This window comes from Apium graveolens, chromosome 7, assembly GCF_009905375.1.
Source record: "Apium graveolens cultivar Ventura chromosome 7, ASM990537v1, whole genome shotgun sequence".
Taxonomy (NCBI): domain Eukaryota; kingdom Viridiplantae; phylum Streptophyta; class Magnoliopsida; order Apiales; family Apiaceae; genus Apium; species Apium graveolens.
The window spans coordinates 254,603,299-254,623,885 of record NC_133653.1 but is presented as its reverse complement, the minus strand read 5'-3'; the positions used below and the strand labels follow the sequence as shown (position 1 = coordinate 254,623,885).

At 34.1% G+C, this 20,587-nt stretch overlaps 2 protein-coding genes across 3 annotated transcripts; both read right to left on the bottom strand.

Annotated features, from left to right (window-relative positions):
- Nucleotides 1-2,328: 2,328 nt before the first annotated feature.
- On the bottom strand, nt 2,329-12,253 carry LOC141671331 (putative protein phosphatase 2C 45). The gene is made up of 9 exons (XM_074477530.1): nt 11,785-12,253; nt 10,383-10,525; nt 10,168-10,266; nt 9,920-10,078; nt 9,599-9,685; nt 5,070-5,161; nt 4,651-4,722; nt 2,913-3,053; nt 2,329-2,833 (listed from the first exon to the last, which is right to left on the bottom strand). Exons 1-8 carry the CDS (start codon nt 12,165-12,167, stop codon nt 2,925-2,927), a joined length of 1,164 nt encoding a protein of 387 aa, XP_074333631.1. The 5' UTR covers nt 12,168-12,253; the 3' UTR covers nt 2,329-2,833; nt 2,913-2,924.
- A 485-nt stretch (nt 12,254-12,738) lies between these two features.
- On the bottom strand, nt 12,739-19,530 carry LOC141670606 (disease resistance protein At4g27190-like). 2 transcript variants are annotated; one of them, XM_074476540.1, is made up of 4 exons: nt 15,899-19,530; nt 14,328-14,756; nt 13,460-14,080; nt 13,213-13,364 (listed from the first exon to the last, which is right to left on the bottom strand). In XM_074476540.1, the coding sequence occupies exons 1-4, from the start codon at nt 18,626-18,628 to the stop codon at nt 13,344-13,346; spliced, it is 3,801 nt and encodes a 1,266-aa protein (XP_074332641.1). In that variant the 5' UTR covers nt 18,629-19,530; the 3' UTR covers nt 13,213-13,343. The 2 variants fall into 2 exon arrangements, with proteins under 2 accessions (XP_074332640.1, XP_074332641.1); XM_074476539.1 differs by having other exon boundaries at nt 12,739-14,080.
- Nucleotides 19,531-20,587: the final 1,057 nt, after the last annotated feature.

The window sequence follows — 20,587 nt, the reverse complement described above, 5'->3', positions numbered from 1 at the left end:
TTTTTCTCTTTTTCTTCTTATGTTTCAGTACTGTTATAGCTAACTTATTAACACATGAAATGTGTTTTTAGTTGATTAAAATGAGGAAATCGTGCACTTTTACTTTTATTTGGTTCAAGTGGACAACAAGAACTTGTTGTAATAAGACTGTTCGTTCCTCCTATTTCACAGGCGTGCCATGGCGGTGAGTTTACCTTCGAGAGATTAATCGGCAAGTCGGAGATTAATTGAATCGATTAATCGAAACACTAATCGGAAGAATATAAATATTATTTTTAATTTTTATAATTATATAATGATCAATATGTCAAATATTTGTTTGAAAAAGAAATTAGAATGATATTAAACAATATCTATACATTTGACATGCGTTATGTACTAATTATTGAGTTTACAATATTAACTATATTTTAATTCATACTTTTAAATTAATTATAATATGTTAATTTAATATTTTAAGTGAGAAAGTAAATATAATTTGATTACTTGTTATTTCTTACCAATACTTTATATTAAAAATTGACATGATATTGTGTGAAATTATGAAATTAATGTATTAAATTATAAAAAGGTAAAAAAAATTATTTTTTAATTATTTTCCGCCTAGACCGCCTAGGACTAATTTTTGACCGTCTAGCCCGTTTAATTCCGATTTTGACCTGATTTTTTGAAAAAATGCCTAAATCACCGCCTAGATCCAAGTCAGGGCGTTTTACCACCGCGTAGCGCCTAGGCGGCTGCCTACCGATTTTTCGTACATTGTCATCGAGCAGGGTGTAATCGAGCAATTTCGAATATTGTTCGGCTCGAAAACTCGACTTGATTTTACCAAATATTGACAAAAACTTGAAATATGATCGTTTTGACTCGAGTTCGATTCGATTAAATATATAAAAATATAAATTATATATTAAATGTTTATATAAAATTATATTTATATTAAAAAATTTTAAAATAATAAAAGCTCGATAAGGCTCGCGAACCTTACGAGCTCGAGCCGAGTAATATGAAGCTTGAGCTCAGCTCAGTACAGAATTTGAATAACTCGAGGTCGAGCTCCGCTCAATTATTACTGAGCCGAATTCAAATATTCTACGAGCCGAGTTCGAATAGTTCACGAACATTTTGCCTTATTTACACCCCTAATGCAGAGTAAGAAGGATTTCACAAAAAAGTAAATTACATATTTTGAGGTAATTAACTTTATGTCCTACTTGGAAACCTTGATTTCATTTGAAATTTTAGATTTAATCATATAACATGTTTGACATGTTTGAGATTTTGAATTTGCATTTTATTTGATATACAAGACATTTAAATATTAGTATAAACTTGAAAATTTGAAATAACAATTCTAATCATATTATTTAAAATTCATTATTCGCAATGAAATGAAAGTTCTCAAAAATCCTCTTAAGAAATTGTGGTTAAATAAGTGGAGACACTATACTAAGCACAATGCTAAATACACAAGCACTGTCTACAAATGATCTACATTACTCAAAATAATCTAGTTCTTGACACGTGATTATTAAAACAGAGAAGGTTCTTGATAATAAGATTCCAACTAATTACAGCCAAACTTATAATTGAGTAAATAGATTGCTTAGTAACTAATCTAATTAACCACCTTTCCTTTTTTTTAAATCTACCCAACCCCAGCTTCAACTATGGTGTAACATGTAGATTTTAATCATTCGTTCAACTGTACTCAAATTTTATTTCATTTCGGTATAGCTAAAACTTTACTACAATTTATCAAACAATTTTAACGCTTTTTAAACTTGTATACTTCAAAGATGCGCGATAACAAAATGCAATCAGATCTACATTCTTTTAACACAATTGTATATTAGACATTGTGTTTATATAGACAAAATCTTCATTGAAAAGGTGTAAATATAGATATCTAAATACTCTAGATAAATAACATATATCATTTTATTAGTCTTTTCAATTTCAAATGACTGCAATATTATTTACTAGAAATTAACATAACTTTTTAAGTTCTTTACAAAACCAAAGAAACATATGAATAAGAGACTACAAAATCGAGCCATAGGTAAATTACTTGGCTGGCTGTTAGAATCATAGTATGTCAAACTATAATTTTATGCACAAAGGTGTCAATTTTTCAAGTACTTCTACCAAAAAGATGGAAAAGAGATTCCTTTACCCCCCAGAGAATCTATTCATCCAATTCTGTCCAACGTTTGCCTATTCAGCACTCTGGCAGTATACAACACCAAAATGACTACTAGCCTTCTAGGACAAACAAATTAGTAGTACTTGAATAATTTGGTAAAAAGAGAGAATACTTTTCCCAGATCCTCTAGAAACTACTAGTAAATAACATGTCATAAACATTTTTATAAATTTTAAGTGTTAGGCACACTTTCCGCTATCTAAGTCGACAACACAATTTTACAATGTTGCTATGCTACCATGCTTAAAATTAGCTAGTAGCCTAGTACTGATGTACCTTGTTCAAATCAAGTGGCCTTTGATATGTACACATTATTACAAGTCAAATGTATTATAAAAACAACAAACACAACATGCCAACAGTGACGGTGCCCAACAATCTTCTAGTTACTCTCATCCTCAATTGATCTTTGTACCTTTTTGGGATGCATCATACATATAGACTACAGAAATATGATTTAGTGTTCATCTTGATATATCTACTAGAAACAGTAAGAAATGCGCCCTTGATAATACAAACACCAAAAAGTTGATGACAAACTAGTTAGCCTGAATGACATAGAATGTACCCAAGCTTCTCCATTACAGTAATGACAAGATTTCATTTTAAGAGTCCAGTCGGTCAAACCTGCAAGATCAAAAGTAATTGTAGTTCCAAGAGTAATTAATCTCAGATGCAGAAAGATACAAGGTGGACAATACAAGACCTTATGCATCTCTTACTGCCCATCAAATCGAACAACCATACAAGTTATATTATCAGAACTCCCTTTTGCATAAGCTTCTTCAATGAGTTTTCTAGATGCTGCTTCTGCATCAGTGATGTCCTGCACCATAGCCACAGCATCCTAAATCCAGAAAACAGAAAGAGAACATGTTCAGAACATTACAAGTGAACAAAATCCTCAAGTTCAAACCTCAACAATGCTTACTAATACACCAAGTTTGATCACACTAGACTCATACATGTTTGAAGACAACTGGTCAAATACAGAATCTTGGCTATTGAAGAGGGTATAGTTTGATCGATTACTATAGGTGACTATAATATTTGGAATTAAACTAGCAGAAGATAATATATATGCAATCAATACTATATGGAGCTCCCCACGCCTACGATTTCAGAAGGATCTTTTACCTCTACTCCTGCAGAAGCAGGCCCATCTCTCGAGAATTTTCCTGGTGGCACTTCTGTAGCAGCAAGCTCCAAGAAGCCTCTTAAAACGGGACAGGCTTCCATTATTCAAAAAATTAAAACCTATTGTTACCTGGGCTCTACTTCTTATTTCCTTTGGTTGATCTGCTCACACTAAATTTTAATGCTCTTTCTTTGAATTTTATTAGACAGCTTGATTTAATACAATCCGAAAAGCAATTAAGATCGACCAAATCATTTCATAATTCTATTTATAGATGTGACAGTGTGACTTATACATTTTTCCCTACTGTTATCTATTCATACTCATCTACGGTCTGATCAGCTCTTATAAGAGGATATTAGAGAAAAGGAAGTAGATAAGGGGAGGACGAGTCTTCCAACAAATTGCAAGAAAAAACAAGTTAAAGCAGAAGCAGAAGCAAAGAAAACCAGATCACAAGTACTCAGAGCTGTGAAGTAAATCAGCACTGTCTTATTTTTTCTTGTTATTTTATTTTGCTATAAAAAACTACCTTTTTTATCTCAAACTAGGTGGAAAAACTAAACGAATTCTTGATTTTTAGCGAATTAGTCGAATATAAATTATTAAGGAGTGATTAAGCACTTGATAGAAGACCCGGGAAACTTGCTTTCGACACAGTTATCAACAGTTATTAAATAACTTGACTGGGTTTCACGAGGAAGAAGTGAAGTGTAAATAGTCAACAAGACCGGAGAAATAAATTGCTCATCCTTGCATCATCAAATACAAAGAATACAGAAAACATGCACATGTCAACAAACAAGAAGATGCCCTCGAAATCACCCACTTCAAATTCTTAATGATATCGAATTAGAACTTGTTCTTCCTGAAGACACCTTCTCCACTGGACATATCCTTTTTCCAATTAAATGACATGAATTTTTAATCAATCCCTAAACAGGTAGATTACATAAAATGCCTTATCATTGTTTTCAAACACTACTCTATGCCTATGGTAATGAATTAGCAATGCAAATATGACATCATACATAAGAGCTTGTTTATTTCACTTTCTTATAATTCTTGAACTTGTGTCTACTCATCTTTCAAATTGCTAGATCTAATAAAAACCTTGAACATTCTATTGAAAGATGAAGATTAAGTTGTATAAAAAATTATATATCGTCTGGCAATGGATGTTTACAATCAGGAACATAAAGAGCTAAGAAAGAGTACGTAAAGAATATAATGAAAATGGGGTTCATCAAGTATCATGAAAACCAAAGGTGTCAACCTCAAACTCGTGATTTAAAGAGATACTTACCATATTTGAAAAGACATTCCAAAGTCCATCACTTGCAATGATTAAAAAATCAAAACCCTCGATTTCTTCTTCCTAAGCATCAAAAGATAGAAAAAAAAAACATTTTATAGGAGCCAAATAGTCTCAATCGATAGCAGACAACTAAAAACAGTATGTTGAAGAGAGATCTTCGATGTGGAATACACTATACACAAGCTGCAACTGAAACTTCTTCACAACTCCAGGTGAATAAGATACAGTTCTTAACTTCTATGAGAAGAATTTCTAGAAGATCAGTGATCCTAATTAATAGTTTATGTTATATCTTAATCCTGAGCTAAATGTCTCAAAGTACTCGATAATGGATAATCGTAACATGCATGTAAAAGTAATACCTTGATTCACATTCAACATAAATGTAGAAGTGTTTGGAAGCTTACCTGAATTTCTGGGTCAGCCACCACATATGGCTTTAGTAATTTATCTCCAAAAGCACGAGAAACAGCAAGAACGCCACCGACCCTCCACGTTCCTGAAGCAAAACTTAGTAGAGTTCATTACACAGGTCAATGCACAAGCAACATCCTCACTGGAACCAGAGCTTTAATATGCACACTCGAGATAATGCAGCACAAGGTGAATACAACTCAGCAATAATATAACAGAGAGACAACCATCAGTCTTAATACATTTCTTTCAGAAGTAAAAAAAATTGGGTGCTATTGTGTGTGTAAATGTCTTTATGTAGAAAATTATTTGAGAATTCCTTGGTGATTACTTGGGTTTTATCTAAAAATACTTCTGTCGATATATTAAGTGCATTTACAAGAATAATAGGCAAAGCTCTACAATTCTTAAAAATTCAGCAAAGGTAATCAGATTAGCATCTCCAGAACAATTCTTAGGATCTTAATTTTTAAGCCACAATATACATATCTTACAAATAGTTACAATAGAATATTAATTAAATTCTGTCGTAACATTTAAAGTGGCTTTAGAAAACTGCTTTACGTTACTTAAAAAGGCAAAGACGCTTACAAACCTTTGAGTTACGGAAATAACTGATGAAAGCTGAAAGCAACACATCAAAGCCTTTTAATTTCAATATATACTCATTCAAACACCTTCTCATATCAATTTGTTCGCATTCCCCTTTTCGATAACTCTTTCAGATTTTACACATGAAGATATCATTGTGCGCCCTTTTGCAGTTTGTAAATCTCTATAAAAAAATTGTAATTCTATAATACTTCATTGTACGCTCATCTGGCTACTTTCAAATAAAAAACTACACTTGCATTTTAAAATTGTACGACAAATGAGCCCTTTTTATATTTACAGAACTACATTTCTTTTGTATCTTGGTATTTAATTCTTTTTAAAATGTCCAATTATCAAATAATTTTAGAAGATTGAATATACAACCCACAACTTGACAGCTAATACGGTTAGTAAGGACCTGTCAAATAATTTACTTGATACTTGATAGTGGATACTATAGCTTCTTACAAGTAAACTATAAAGTTTGATGTTATATCTAGGTACAAAACAAATTGAAGTCTCACTCTGAAATACGTGAAATGCATGCAAGTTGCACATTTGCTCAAAAAAAAAACTAATCAACTTAATCTACAAATTGCCACCCTGCATTCACCCATGCCGCGTCTACATGCAAATACACGATGAGATGAATTTTAGTTTTCATATTATCAGAACTTCCATAGCACATTGTTTTAGTTAGGAGAAGCAAACTCTTCTGAAGTTTATTACACAAATTATACTTATGCTGTTATGCAGTACAAGGCTTTTGATGAGGAACGAGAATAAAGAACTAATATATATGTTATTAAGTACTTTATAATTATTTAGTGTAAAGATAAATATTTTATTTTATCTATATGTTTTATGTGGAGCTAGGAGTATATTAGTTAAGTATTTTATTAATAAGAAATCCCAATTGTTTATGGGCCTTGGTGGTTTATATTATTTTATTAGGGTTTCTATTCCCTATATAAGCATTGTAACCCCCCACATACTACTTAGCTTTAATTATACACTTTCTTAAGAATAATATTGATTAATTATTCATGGAATATGTATAATTCATTGCTTATCGATAAATCTTTATTTTTGCTTGATAAATCTTTGCTTCTACAATATGTCATGCATCAAATTGGCATCAGAGCCGAATTCCTGAAGTTTTACTGGTCATCGATCACTGCTCACCATTTTACTGTTCACAACACCATCTTCATCGCACGTACAACCAGCCAACCACCATCCCACAGCCACCATACAGCCACTGCTCATCTACCAATACACGGCTGCTACCCTACATATCTATTACCCTAAGAAGCAGGGGTGCGCCAACCCCCTGGAGCACTGCGCCCTAAAAGCTTCGGGGGTGCGGGTGCGTTCGGGGGTGCGCGTGGGTGCGCACGGGGTGCGCCATGCGGCGTATCCCCGTATTTGGCAGCTGGGATTCGCTGGGGTGCGGGAAGGGTATATTTCGTAATTTTTTTATTTTTTTTACTTTCAATTACATAAAAATCACTTACGAATTTCATCTCGTGAGAGCAGCAACCCTTATTAGACTTGTGAGGCAAGAGAGGAGAGGCAACTGGGCGACTTCATCTTCATCGTCATGTTCTCCGTCACGAACTCCGGCAGAGTTTTCTACTTTTATGGCTTCCTAGTGTATGTATAGGTTGTATGTATATATAATACACTGTGTTTTGTTTCTGTGTGTCTACGTGAGGTGTTTGTGTGTGTCCACGTAAGCTGCTCTACTCCCAAGGAATAAGACCACTATTACTTTTTTAAATATATTTGTTAAATCAATTTTTGTTTATTTGTTTATTAATTAATATTATATACTGTTTTGTTTGTATATACTGTTTTGTTTGTACAATTGTGTAAACATGATTGACTGTGTATTGTTTGGCAACTTGTTTGTTTATCTTTTTAGTTATTTGTCTTTTAATTATTAAGGATGTTGATGTTAAACTTGTTTATTTGACTATTTTGTTTAATTAAAATGCAATTTTTGGATCATAGATATCTCTATAATATTATATATAATATATATTATTTTATTTCTTTTTCCGTCCCCATTTTTTATTTTTGCCGAATTCCCGTATCCCCGCACTGCGCACCCGCACCCCCCCACCCGCACCCTTGCTTCCTAGCTATTACCCAAATCCCCAAAATCTAAAATCTAATTGCAAACCCGATCCGTATACAAGAACTCTAATCCCCATATTCTGGACCCTAATTACATACTCGAACCTGACTCGATTACAAAACCGAATCCCCAAATCGACTCCAAAGGGACCCTAAAACCTGACCCAAAATACAACACTTCAATTAATTCGCTGCAACATCAACCAGCGGACAAAAGAAGAGGCACACCTGGACTCAAAGCTTATTGTTGCTGCTGTCATCTCGTCGGATTAGTTTGCTGCCACCACCACCATCTCAGTCCCACGAGTTCATTAATCTGAGCAGAAAAGGGAAAAAGGCTGCTAGTTTTTTTTTTAGAGGCTGCTCTGTTTTAAAAAGAAAAAAATTCTGGTAACCCCAATCTCTACACACACACACACACATATATATTTATATATATTGTGTGTATATACATTTTGTGCCAAAAAATTCCCAGAATATTTAGATTTTTACAAGTCTGCCGCCGCAGTTCTGTCCCTGATTTCTAGACACTTGCAATCTGACTTCTCAGCCTCACAAAACAGCCCTTAAAGCTTTTATAAATTACAATTCCGCTTCCAGAAAGTTCCAACAAGCCCCTGCAATTTCAAAATCTGCTCCTAAAATGTTCTTCCATATTTTTAAGTCACGTCTGCTTACATCAAGCGTCAAATTGATGTTGTGGAAGATAATATTTATTTCCTTAAGCGTGAATGCGATGAGTTCTACTATGAAGTCTATGTTTGTCATCGTGAATGTTGGTTAACTCAGTATAAACTTACGTTGAGGGAGTTAGATAATCAGTATGGTGAACTTAAACGATTGGAAAATAGGTACAATACTGAGTTGAGTAAAGAAAGGCCCAACGTACTGATGAGGAAGTAAACCAAACAGTAAAAGATGCAAAGAGTATACTTGAGACTCTTAAATCCCAAGTAAAACGTCTTATGCATTTGGAGAATGAAAAAAATGGTCAGAGGGGAAATGAAAGTGATATGGAAGTTGAGCATATTGAAGAAGCTGTTATGCAAGATCCAATTGAGGAGGTTAAACAAGTTACGGAAGATTTAACTACAGAGGTTAAACAAGTTAAGCATACTAAGGTTGCTAGTGAGCAAGTGGAAGAAACCAAGCCTAACTGCTTTCAAACTGTTGAGGGTCATAATGTAGTTGATATTATTGAGGTTGAGCACATCGACTTTATCATTCCGGAATACATGTCTAAGCCTCCTTCGCTGACTTGTCAATTTTCAGAGTTTTTTGCACCTCAACCGTTCTTCCTGAAGAGCATGAAGTTCATCTTGGTTCCATCTCATCCTTGCGTGATTCTTCATTTTTACAAAACTCGTGGTCGAGTTTTCTCTAACAAGGGGAGAATGATGAGGAACGAGAATAAAGAACTATATATATATAATTAAGTAGTTTATATTTATTTAGTGTAAAGATAAATATTGTATTTTATCTATATGTTTTATATGTGGGGATAGGAGTATATTAGTTAAGTATTTTATTTATACTAAAGCCCAAATGTTTAGGGTTTCTGTTCCCCATATTACTTAGCTTTGATTATACACTTTCTTGAGAATAATATTGATTAATTATTCTTGGAATACGTATAATTCATTGCTTATCTATAAATCTTCATTTTTGCTTAATAAATCTTTGCTTCTACAATCTGTCCTGCATCAGCTTTGTATTGCCAAAAAGTATTGTCAGGCCATAACATTACCATCAGATTCACCAGTAATAAGATCAAGATAGATAATACCTGCCCAAATGATGAAACCCCCAGCCTGTTCAATCCTCTCACGTTCATCAGATCTATCAGGCTTGTGATCGATGGAAAGAGGTATTGCTGCAAAAGATCAAAAGTACTGTACCAATTAACAAGACAGTAAAAACAAAGGCATGTCATATTAGCCATTATAATGGATTGTTTAGGAATACTGAGACAAAGTAATTGCACATAATATGAAGTATTACAGAAGACAAAGACAATAAGGAGAAAGTATTTTCCCGGTCCAAAGAGAAAAAAGAGAATTTAGTCTCAAAGGGATAATGTGGTGATATATATATCAACATGAGTAACCTGTGCCAGCTCTAGAAGCTACAACTCTAGAATCTCCCACATTAGCTACAAGCAACCGATCCCCCACCAAAACAGCAGCTGCTGCGGTTGAACCTGCATCTTTCTGTTGGGTTTTTTCTTCATTCAGGTAATCCACATCTGTCTGGCGAAATGATTCAACTGCAGTCCAGATCATCAAACCTATTATATACAAGAGTATATGGGAAGCAGTAGGCACAAAGAAACATAACTTTCTAATATGTTTATACCAATAGCTGACTTGGTGTCTTTAATAAAATCTGGATGGCTACTTAGATTTTTGAAAAGATTATTCTTAAGGTATTCTGCAGTTCTGGAGCCACCGTGACCTGAATTGTTCATAGTCAGCAAAATTAGTAAGAATACAAAAATAAGCAAGATAGAATTCACCTAAACAGCAACAAGTGTACATCTAGATGATGGTAAGTAGTATTCAAGAGATTACCATCAAACACGCCAAAGCAGGCAACCATCTGACCATCAACTTCTGATATACTTGCTTCATAGAAATCCTCCATTGAAGATCTTTTACCCTTGAAACTAGAATAACCATAGCTGAACTTTGCGTTCCGGTTTCCAGTGAGAAAACTGCGAGGAAATCAACTACTTTCTAAGTTCTAGCAGTTCTTGACAATGAACACATAGGAAAAGCAACTGTTAAAGAACTACTGCACAAAATACAGCTGCAGAAGAAAGTACTCCAGGAGCAATTCAGGAAGGCTCGGCATTAAAAAGATAATAATGATTAACGACATGAGAGCAGATTCTAAAGGCGGCGTAGTTCAAAATCCAGGCCTGTGAAATATTATCAGTGGTTTGCTCACGCAAAAAAAACACCTCTTTTAAGATGGTGTAAGATAACATGTACAGGTGAATAAGATATAGAACCTGTGCAAGCATGGAATTACCTGAAACTCACAATAACACTTCAATTTAAAAAAATAATCTAACTTTGTAACATATATAAAAACTGCCATGCTTTTTACACATAAGATATGACTCAGAAACTATGCACACTCACATTTATAGAATAAAAAAATGCTTTCCCAGTCACAGCTTATTGGCTAATATAAGTCTCATACAATAATCAGAAAAGAAAAACGAATATTTACATTTACCCACTGATTATCATAAGCAAACATGTTTTAATCCAGATTCATCTGTGTAAAATGTAAATGGCGCCTTTTGCATAGCATTGCTTAGAATTAGAAAACACCTAATTAAAATCTGCTACCAGCTATGGAAATTACTTCCACTCTATAATTGTTTTGAAATTCAAATAAAATCCCAGTAATATCGTCATCTACAAGCCGCTTTACATCAGCATCGATATGGAATAAGTAATGTGTCAAAAGTAGTGCCTAATAAGCTGATAGACAAATAAAATAATATATGCCTCTGGCAATACAAATACGCCATGATATCCTTAAGTTATATCCATGCTGCCATCAGCTTATCCTAACATCCCGCTGCTGTGCCTTCCCTCGCATTTCCCATTCAAATCATCCTCCCTAATTTTTCTAAGCCTATTGATAAGAATAACTAACTCAACGCTAATCATGATCACAATTACAACAAAATGAAATGATACGCGCAATAATCTAACAAATTATATTATATTTAACAAAAGAAATTAATAACGGTAACAATAATTACCACCAGTCGATCACAATTATAATCAACAAATGCAACTACCTCTAATTTCTCGAAACAAAACAATTAAAAAAACAATCATATCAACACAATCATCAAATCAATTACAATTATCGAATTATCACAATTAGCATAAACAGAAATAAAAAACATATCAAACGACAAATTCTCCGAAAAATACAAAATGATCATACCTTATACCTCCACCGCTCACTACGGAACCAGGATCAGCAGTCGGAAACATAATGTTCCGTAAATGAGACGGAAGCGCCGGCGCTTCTTCTCCCGTCGCCGCAGTCTCCTCCGACGATGTCTCCAACCTCGGCAACGGCGATTTTATCGGAACGTCGTCCTTTGCGGCCAGCGAAGGCGGTAGTTTAATTGCGTCACCTTCCGGCGGTTTGTTCACCTGATTAGAGGCCAGAGCGGCGACTTTATCCTCATCCGGCAATTTTTTCGCCGGTGCGGTAGTGTTATCCGGCGATTTGTTCGCCGGAGTGGAAGATAACCCGGCGATTTTGTCTTTTTCCGGCGACTCGTTGGCCGGATTAGAGGCGGGGTTAGGTTCGACGTTCATTTGGATTAACCGCTTTTGGCGCAACTGTATTTTGTGTGTTGTGATGATTGATACACGGATATATGTATGTATCAATCGTGTCTATGCACATGCAATGATTGATCCGGGGATAAATTAGATAAATTCTGTATTTTTCTTTTATTTTTTTTAAACATGAGAAACTAGTCAAATTTATGATAACATATTTTGAAAATTGGAATTATTCGATTAAGGATATTGATTTATAATTTATCATGTGATGTTTAAATATTTAAATAATTTATCGATAATTTATCAAAAACCAGTCAAATGATTAAATTTTTTAATCGATTTTTGAGTAATTTATCAAATAACTTTTAAAAAGTCGACTTATTTATATAACCATGGTCAAATTATATATTAATAATTTAATAAATATAAATATAAAGTACAATTATTTTGGGAAAAAATCCATAGAAACATAAGTTTTTTATTTAATCTATTATGGTTGATTTTCTTCGATGAAACCAACATATTATGGTAGAATATTAAATAATTTGAATCATCTTTTAAGAAATCAAGATGTAATAAAACTGATCTTGCTTTTTTAGTTTTACTGATGATACTAATCATTTCATTGACTAGTCTCTGCAAATTATTTACAAAGAAGCTGAAATTTGGTAGATGTGTACCACTAGAATCACGAATTACTCAATCTTAAAGCCATTCTCAAGCAACAGATAAAATTATAGTCATTTGATTGACTACATAATGAACGTAAATACACAAGTGACCATGTCATAGACTTAAAGTTGATCATTCTCCTCAGTATCTTCCTTCGGCTTCTCTTCTTCAACACTCTCCGATTCTGTTTCCAGCTTCTGAGCACTAGAACTCGATTTTTCAACACTGTCACTTGAGCTACTTTCTCTTTTGCATTTTTGTCTTGTGTAGTCGTTCAGGTCTGGAGTATTTTCCCATTCCATCCAACCAACAGAAACACGTGCCATTGGCGTGCTTGCCTTCAATAGTGTGAAATATTCCATCCGGGAACAGGATTCCATGGCAAAATCATTTAATTTAGGCATACTGAAAGTATAGCTTGAGGTGCTGCTGAAACACTTGAGGCTTGGCAGAGATCGAAGATGAAGCTCTGTCAGTCCGGAGAATGTGATAACTGTGTCATCTGCGGAAGAAGTTTCATCATTCCCTACATCGTCAACAATGCTTTTCAACCATCTGCAATTCGATACATCTAATTTTGTGAGTTGTTGGAGCTTTCTAGAGATAGAGCACGTAAAAAGAGTAGAGACTCCACAATTATCAATTTCAACCTTCGTTAAAGCTGGCGTTTGGCACTCATAAGTTGCATTGCTGATCAAACTTTCAAGATTCGGTAAATCTAATAGAATTAGTGATCTCAGCTGAAAGAGTGTGATAGTCTTCTTGTCCATGCCAGAGGATTCATCGCCCCTTGCACCTTCCACAATTTCCCCTAGTTTGGAACAGTTTGATATTTCTAATTCTTGGAGTTGTGGCAGACTTCTTAAAGCTGAGAATGTGAAAAGGGCAGAGATCCCACAGTTGGCAACTTTCACCTTTGTTAGAGCCGGCATATGACACTCATAATTTGAGTTGAGGATACAACTTTTTAGATTTGGCAAATCTTCAAGTGTAAAATATTTCAGCCGAGGGAGTGTAATAGTGTTCTTATCCATATCAGAAGCTTCACCACCCCTGACATCCTCTACAATTTCTTCCAAGAAGGGGGAGGCACATATTTCTAACTCTTGGAGTTGTTGTAGACTTCTGAAGACTGATAATGCTAAAGCAATAGAGTATCCACAATTCGAAATTCTAAGCCTCTCTAATTGTTGGCAGGTGAAATCATCTTTTGCTCCCAGCTTAATTTCTTTACACACAAGGTACAAATTCACCAAATTTGGAAATTGAACCTGCAATAAAAGAAAGACTAGTGGTTAAGTTGATTATGTTAACTTCAATCTCAGAAGGTTTCTGTTGTAGAACATGAATATATCCACCAAGCTAAAAACACTGCTATACCAGGATGTAATTGTGTAGGTTGACTTTCAGTGAACACAATCTATGAATCATTATAATCTGTTCAATAATCACTTAAAGACAATAAATATAGAAAAAATCATAAAACTCCTCCTTTTAGAAATAATCAAAGAGACATACTTTGTAGTTATTATCTTCCCCAGTCTGGTAACACCGAAAGCTGGTAAAATTTGGCAATATATCTAGGCATAGATAACTCAACTCAGGGAACACAATTCCATCAGTGATTTCTTGTTCATCCACGCCAATAATTTCTGTCAACAGCTCGCATTTATCCACTTCCATTGACTTGAGGTGGATTAGATCTCTGGCAATACAAGGTGGGAACACGTTTCTCAAGCTCTTGCAATTCCATATGCGTATAGTTTCCAGATCACGCATCCTATTTAACATGGCAGGTGGGATCACTGTTTCCATTTCATCACACAACCAAACCCTGAGTTTCTTTAGTTTGCAAAAGGACGATACACCGTCACAGTAATACTTTCCCCATAGCTCACTTACTGCAACTTCCCATGTAGACAAATCTTCCAAGGAAGGAAAAGCAACCTGCAGCATTTTATTGGTCAGTTACATACTCTTTCTAATTTTATATATATTTTTATTAATGAATAGACTTCGTAAAAAACTTTTATACATCATAAAGAATTTTACAGAAAATATTATTTGGATTCTAATTTTCATTTCAAAAAGTATTTTTTCATGAATAAAGATAGAATTTAACCAAAAAATAGCATAAGTGTAAAATTATTACATATAACTTCATCGTTACAAAAATTTATGTAAGATTATAAACTGGATTCTACCCAAGATTCTATTTACTTGTGGTTTTAAAATTAAATTTTGATAAGATTCTACGTTATCTTCGATTTCTTAAGTTCAACTGTTGTTAAATATTATGATTCTAATATTCACAAACCTATTTTAATGAAAAATAAATTGAACTAAAATATAGAGGAAGATTATAATAAATTATTATATATCTGTAGGCTAAGATCATTTCTAATGCCTATAAAGTGTTGGTGCAGTGGTGGAGTACTCCTATATTCCTGGCCGGCGCGTGTGTAATCAATTAACAAAAAAAAAATCATCTCTAATAGTATATTCTTAGACAAAACAAAATATCTTGGTGGCATGGAAAATTTGTTGCAATTCTCTCTAGTAAAAAAATTAGATAATTATGTATCTTTGCCAGGTATAATTTTACCTAACAAATAATATTAATAGTTTATTCCTAACACATTTTAATAATGTGTTATTTCATAAGCTAACATCTTTAGAGCAATTCCAATAAAAATCATTTTTCTTAGAAATAATATTAAATTAATAAATCCTAGTATTTCAGGACATTTTATTGCATGTCAACTCCAACACCAAATTAGTGAGAAATGAATATTATAATATTAAAATCAAGATATGAATCACTCTTAATTACCTGGCATAAGACTATGATCTTAACTTTTTAAGTAATCACTAAATTGTTGTTGGTGTTCTAATTTATATAACATTCCTTAAAATTTAGTTTAGGATCATACATAGCTAACTTGTTGAAATTACTCTTATATATAGCCAATCAATTTAGTCCCTCTAATATAGTCAACAGTCACCATTCAAGATATTTTAAGTAACTTTGTAAATTAATATTCTGCATTTGTATTGTATTTTGTATATTACAAAAATAAAGCACGTACCATTTCATGGAAAAAAGGTCGTTGAGACTGAACCCGGCTGTCCATTGTGCTGGCATGCCTATCTTCATTTTCCCTGTAAAAGCTTTTCAGTCTCGGCAAATGACTCAAACACAATACTTTTAATTTGGAGAAGATCATGATATCTCCATTATTTTTGTCTTCATTCGTTACGATAGATTCTAACGAAGGACAACTATATATACTGAGCACTTGCAGTTGCACCAGACCTCCTGCGACAGATTTGCTAAAAATGTATTTTAGTGAGGAGCAACTTGTAATTTCTAAATTGGTTAATTTAGAAAAAGATGTCAGTAGTTGACAACTACTGCGAATTTCATCTTGTGATATCCTTGCTATATACTCCATGGTTTTACATTCACTAATGTACAGGTCTCTCAGATCTGAGAATGCTTTGTTGTTGCTATTCCAGATACTACCCACATCAATATAGGTTTTATATAGTGTAACTTTTTCAGCCCTTTCTATCAGACTTTCCAAGCCTTCTAACTGAATGTCGTACAACTCAACGGATCTCTTTATAGAAACACCTGAATTTTGAAGATGCCTAGAACAAATATTGTTTGACACATATATATCATATTCAAGTAAATTATCAAATATATTTGTATTTTGAAAAGGCTCAGAATTCCTGAATATCATCCGTAAACTTTTCAGACCGATCAATCTACTGATCTCGGCCAATATGGGTCCCGCAACAGCATCTGAACTTCTGTCAAATCCAGAAGATATTCCACTGGGTATATGAAGTTCCTCCAGATTGGGCAGACTGGATATGGTATTTGGCAGCATTTTCACTCTATTCCCCTCGATTTCTAGCTTTCGAAGATATCCCAGATTTGGTAAATCTAGCGGTACTGGGAGTTGACAATTCCAAAAGCAGAGAGTTTCTAGGTTTTCAGGGAAAAAACCAACATTTGTTTGTTTAACATGTGTCAAGCCACATTTATCTAAAATGAGAGTCCTCAGGTTATACAAGGAATGAAGAGACAACTGCAACTCCAAAGAAGAAGACTTACCTTCGATCAATAAAAATCTGAGATTCACAAACATACTGAAGAAGCCGCCTGAGAGTTGTAGATGATTGTTGCACTGTAGCCACAACTTGTGCAGGTTCGGGAACACCAAACCATCAGAAAAACGAAAATCATTCTTCTCCAGATGTAAATGTAGTAATCTACGAGTACAATAATCAGGATTATCAGGCAACTGTGAGCCACATCTCACAAGTGAAAATGCATATTTTGGATCGCTGACAGCCATGGATCTAGCTACATCTCTGATAAGGTCATGCAATTTAATCGAAGCATCTTCTACACTACCGAGCAACAAAGATGAAGATCTGAGAAAATCGACCATAGTGCATACTCTAGATTCCTCATCAAGTACAAGCTGCGAACCTGTTGCAATCTGGATCAGCTTCCTGATAAAGATTACAGCATCTTCAGGATATAAGGAACACAAGAAAAGACAAGACTTCGCATCATCTGGTAGTCTGTCAATACTCAATTTAACACAAGCATATACTTTTGGATCTATTCCGGCAATGTTTTCAACTGTGCCCTTCTCTAGTTGGCTAAGTGCATCCTTCCATGAATTATTAGTCGCGAACTGCAGTGCTTTACCAACACTGCATATGAGGAGTGGTAAACCCGCACATTTTTCACACACTTTATGTGCCATGGATATGTCATGCATAGAGTCAACGCCAACAGTGTTCCTAAACAAAGTCCACGCTTCATCTTCTGTCAGAGTTGTAATCTTAATAGGATGCTTGCAATTGTTGCGCAAGCATACATCTTTCTTGCGAGAGGTTAAGAGGATCTTTAAACCCTTACAACTACCGTCAACAACTGATGGAATCCCAATAACATCAAATGGGATTTCCCTCCATACATCATCTAATATGATGAGAACTTTTCCACCATTCATTAAACAACTTTTCAGCTGAGAAGCTCTACTGAGCAAATTATCTTGCGATTCCAAATGGCAGCCTAGATGGTCCGCAATCTGTCTTTGTAGTTTTATGACATTCAACTCATCACTGCCAACATCTGCTCGTGCTACTTTGGTAAAGATCCCTTTCTCCTTGGCTTCTTTCCAAGCTTGCTCCATCATTCTAGTTTTTCCAACTCCTGGCATTCCGTAGATGCCAAGAATCGAAGAACTACCTTCCGTTACTAGCGCTTCCCAGAGCTTCATGTAAGCTCCTTTTCTGGATTCAAAATCCTGGAATACCGTATCCGTTGGAGGTACATTTTCCCGGGGTAAAAGATAGGCAATTTCATTAGCCAGGATATCTTTTCCGGAATCAGAAAGTTCAGTTACCCTCTTAACCTTGTGTGCTGCCTCCCTGCCCAGTCTAAAACGGGAGACGGGTTTAGGAATGGGCAGAAAGTGAATGCACCTCCATGAAGCTCTGTTTTTGTATTTATCCAAAAACTCTACGGCACTCCTCTGGAATTCTTCAACATCTGTCTGCCATTTGGGCACATTAGCATAAAGTTTCTTACCATTATTTTTTTCTGCATTAGCTTTTGTAGAAACTCTTTCCTCCTGATTATTAAGCTTCTCCATTTCGGAATTGAGATTGTTAACATAATCCTTATAACTGAACACATAACTGAATGCGCGAAACAAAGGATCAATTGTGGCATCAGATATTCTGTCCACAATTTTTCCTACGCATGGAACGTCAGATAGGCCAACCATGACTATTCCTTACTTTTCAAAGGATGATCAAATTGTACAAAGATGCAACAAAAATAAACAAGAAATTGCAAGGAAATAACAGATCAGGAGGAACAATAATAAAAGAGTGGGTGAAAGATGTAAGCATAGTAGCTAATAAAGTCCGAATAATAAGTTGCAGCTGGTATAACATGTATCATGTACTAGTTGTAGTGTTTACAATTTCACTCTCATACTAGTAATAATCTAAAAAACTAATAACAGCTAGAAATTTTTACAAGAGACATTTGTTAGATGCTTAACTTTAGTATAGTAGTAATAATCTACTACTAGGTTACCTAATTGAAAGCAAATTGGCACATGATTGTCATCTTTATTATCATGCTAATAGTTGACATTATTTACCTAATCCTGTTTATTTCAATTAGCATGGGACAAGATCCATTATTTGTGATACAACTGAGCTGAAAGTAATACAACTATCTTTACTATAATATGATCAAAGTTTTCATAACTCATATGCCTAGTAGTAAATTCTCGCATTCACATAAAAACTCAAATCATGATCAACATCATAGTCAAATGGGTATTAACAAAGATAATAATGCTAAACACTCTGCTCAATAATAAACCGATATATGTTACTGAATACGGGTAACAAGTAATCAACACCTATCGTAATGGCTCCCGGATGTCGAGGGAAGTCCGAGTTTTCGGAAAGGGAACGTGTGAGTGTGATTAACTAGCAAAATAATAAAAATACTGACAACAGGTACATGTTATGGTAGAAGACTAGAAGTTGATTACCTCATTAATACGTACGGGACATTTTCACTTTCATGGATAGTCCAGCGCTCCATTTGAGACTACGACTGTGCGTAAAACCTTCCTGGATCGGGTCATTTCAATTACATTGTTTGAAACCGGTAGTTTGGCTCCTCGTATGATTTAAATGGACTGAAATGCAAATCACAAATAGATAAAAATTGTTCAAATTTTTGATTCTATATTTTTAAATGGGGGCAGGTCTCTAGCAAGCAGTAGAGACGTTTAGACAACAAACAGCTTCTGAACCGTTGGATGGTTGATCCAACGGCTGATATTAAAAAAAATATACCACGGACCGCGGAAATTTTCAGTGATAAGCAGAAATTACGAAAATACCCTAGCCCTCGGACCGCGGAAATTTTCCGCGGTTGGTGTCGTTTGTTTGCAACAATACCTAGCAAACACAAACTGTAAACACACACACAAACTCTATACATACACGAAAACAGCAGCCGCAACAGAAGAAAACACAGCAGACCCAGCACAAGCAAAAAACACAGCAACGAAACCTTGAATCATACTCCTTTTTCGTTATTAAGGTATATAATCGATTCTGTTATGTTATTTACAGTTTTATTGATATAAATTTATGTTTTTCTCTTGCTGTAGATCTTATTTTGTGTATGTAATTCAAATTTTTAGGGTTAATTAATGTATGAATCCTTGTAATAATTTAACATATGAATTGTAGTATGATTAAATTCGATTTTTTAGAATTTCTAGGGTTCATAATTTGGAATTGATTTAACTCGAAAAATATTAGTGTTGTAGTATGAAAATTTAATTCATTTTTTAGGATTAATTTAATTAGATTTTTAGGATAAATTAGTGTTATTTTCGAAATTTTAGGATATAATTCGAATTTTTAGGATATAATTCGAAATTTTTTGTTGTTAAATTCGAATTTAATGATAATATTACTGTTAAATTCGAATTAAATTATTGTTATTGTTAATTTCGAATTAATTTAGTGTATAATCGAATTTAATGATAATTTTAGTGTTAAAGCCGAATTAAGTTAGTGTTACTTTCGAATTAATTTAGTGTAAAATCGAATTTAATGATAATTGTAGTGTTAAAGCCGAATTAAATTAGTATTACTTTCGAATTAATTTAGTGTATAAATCGAATTTAATGAAAAATTGGTGTGAA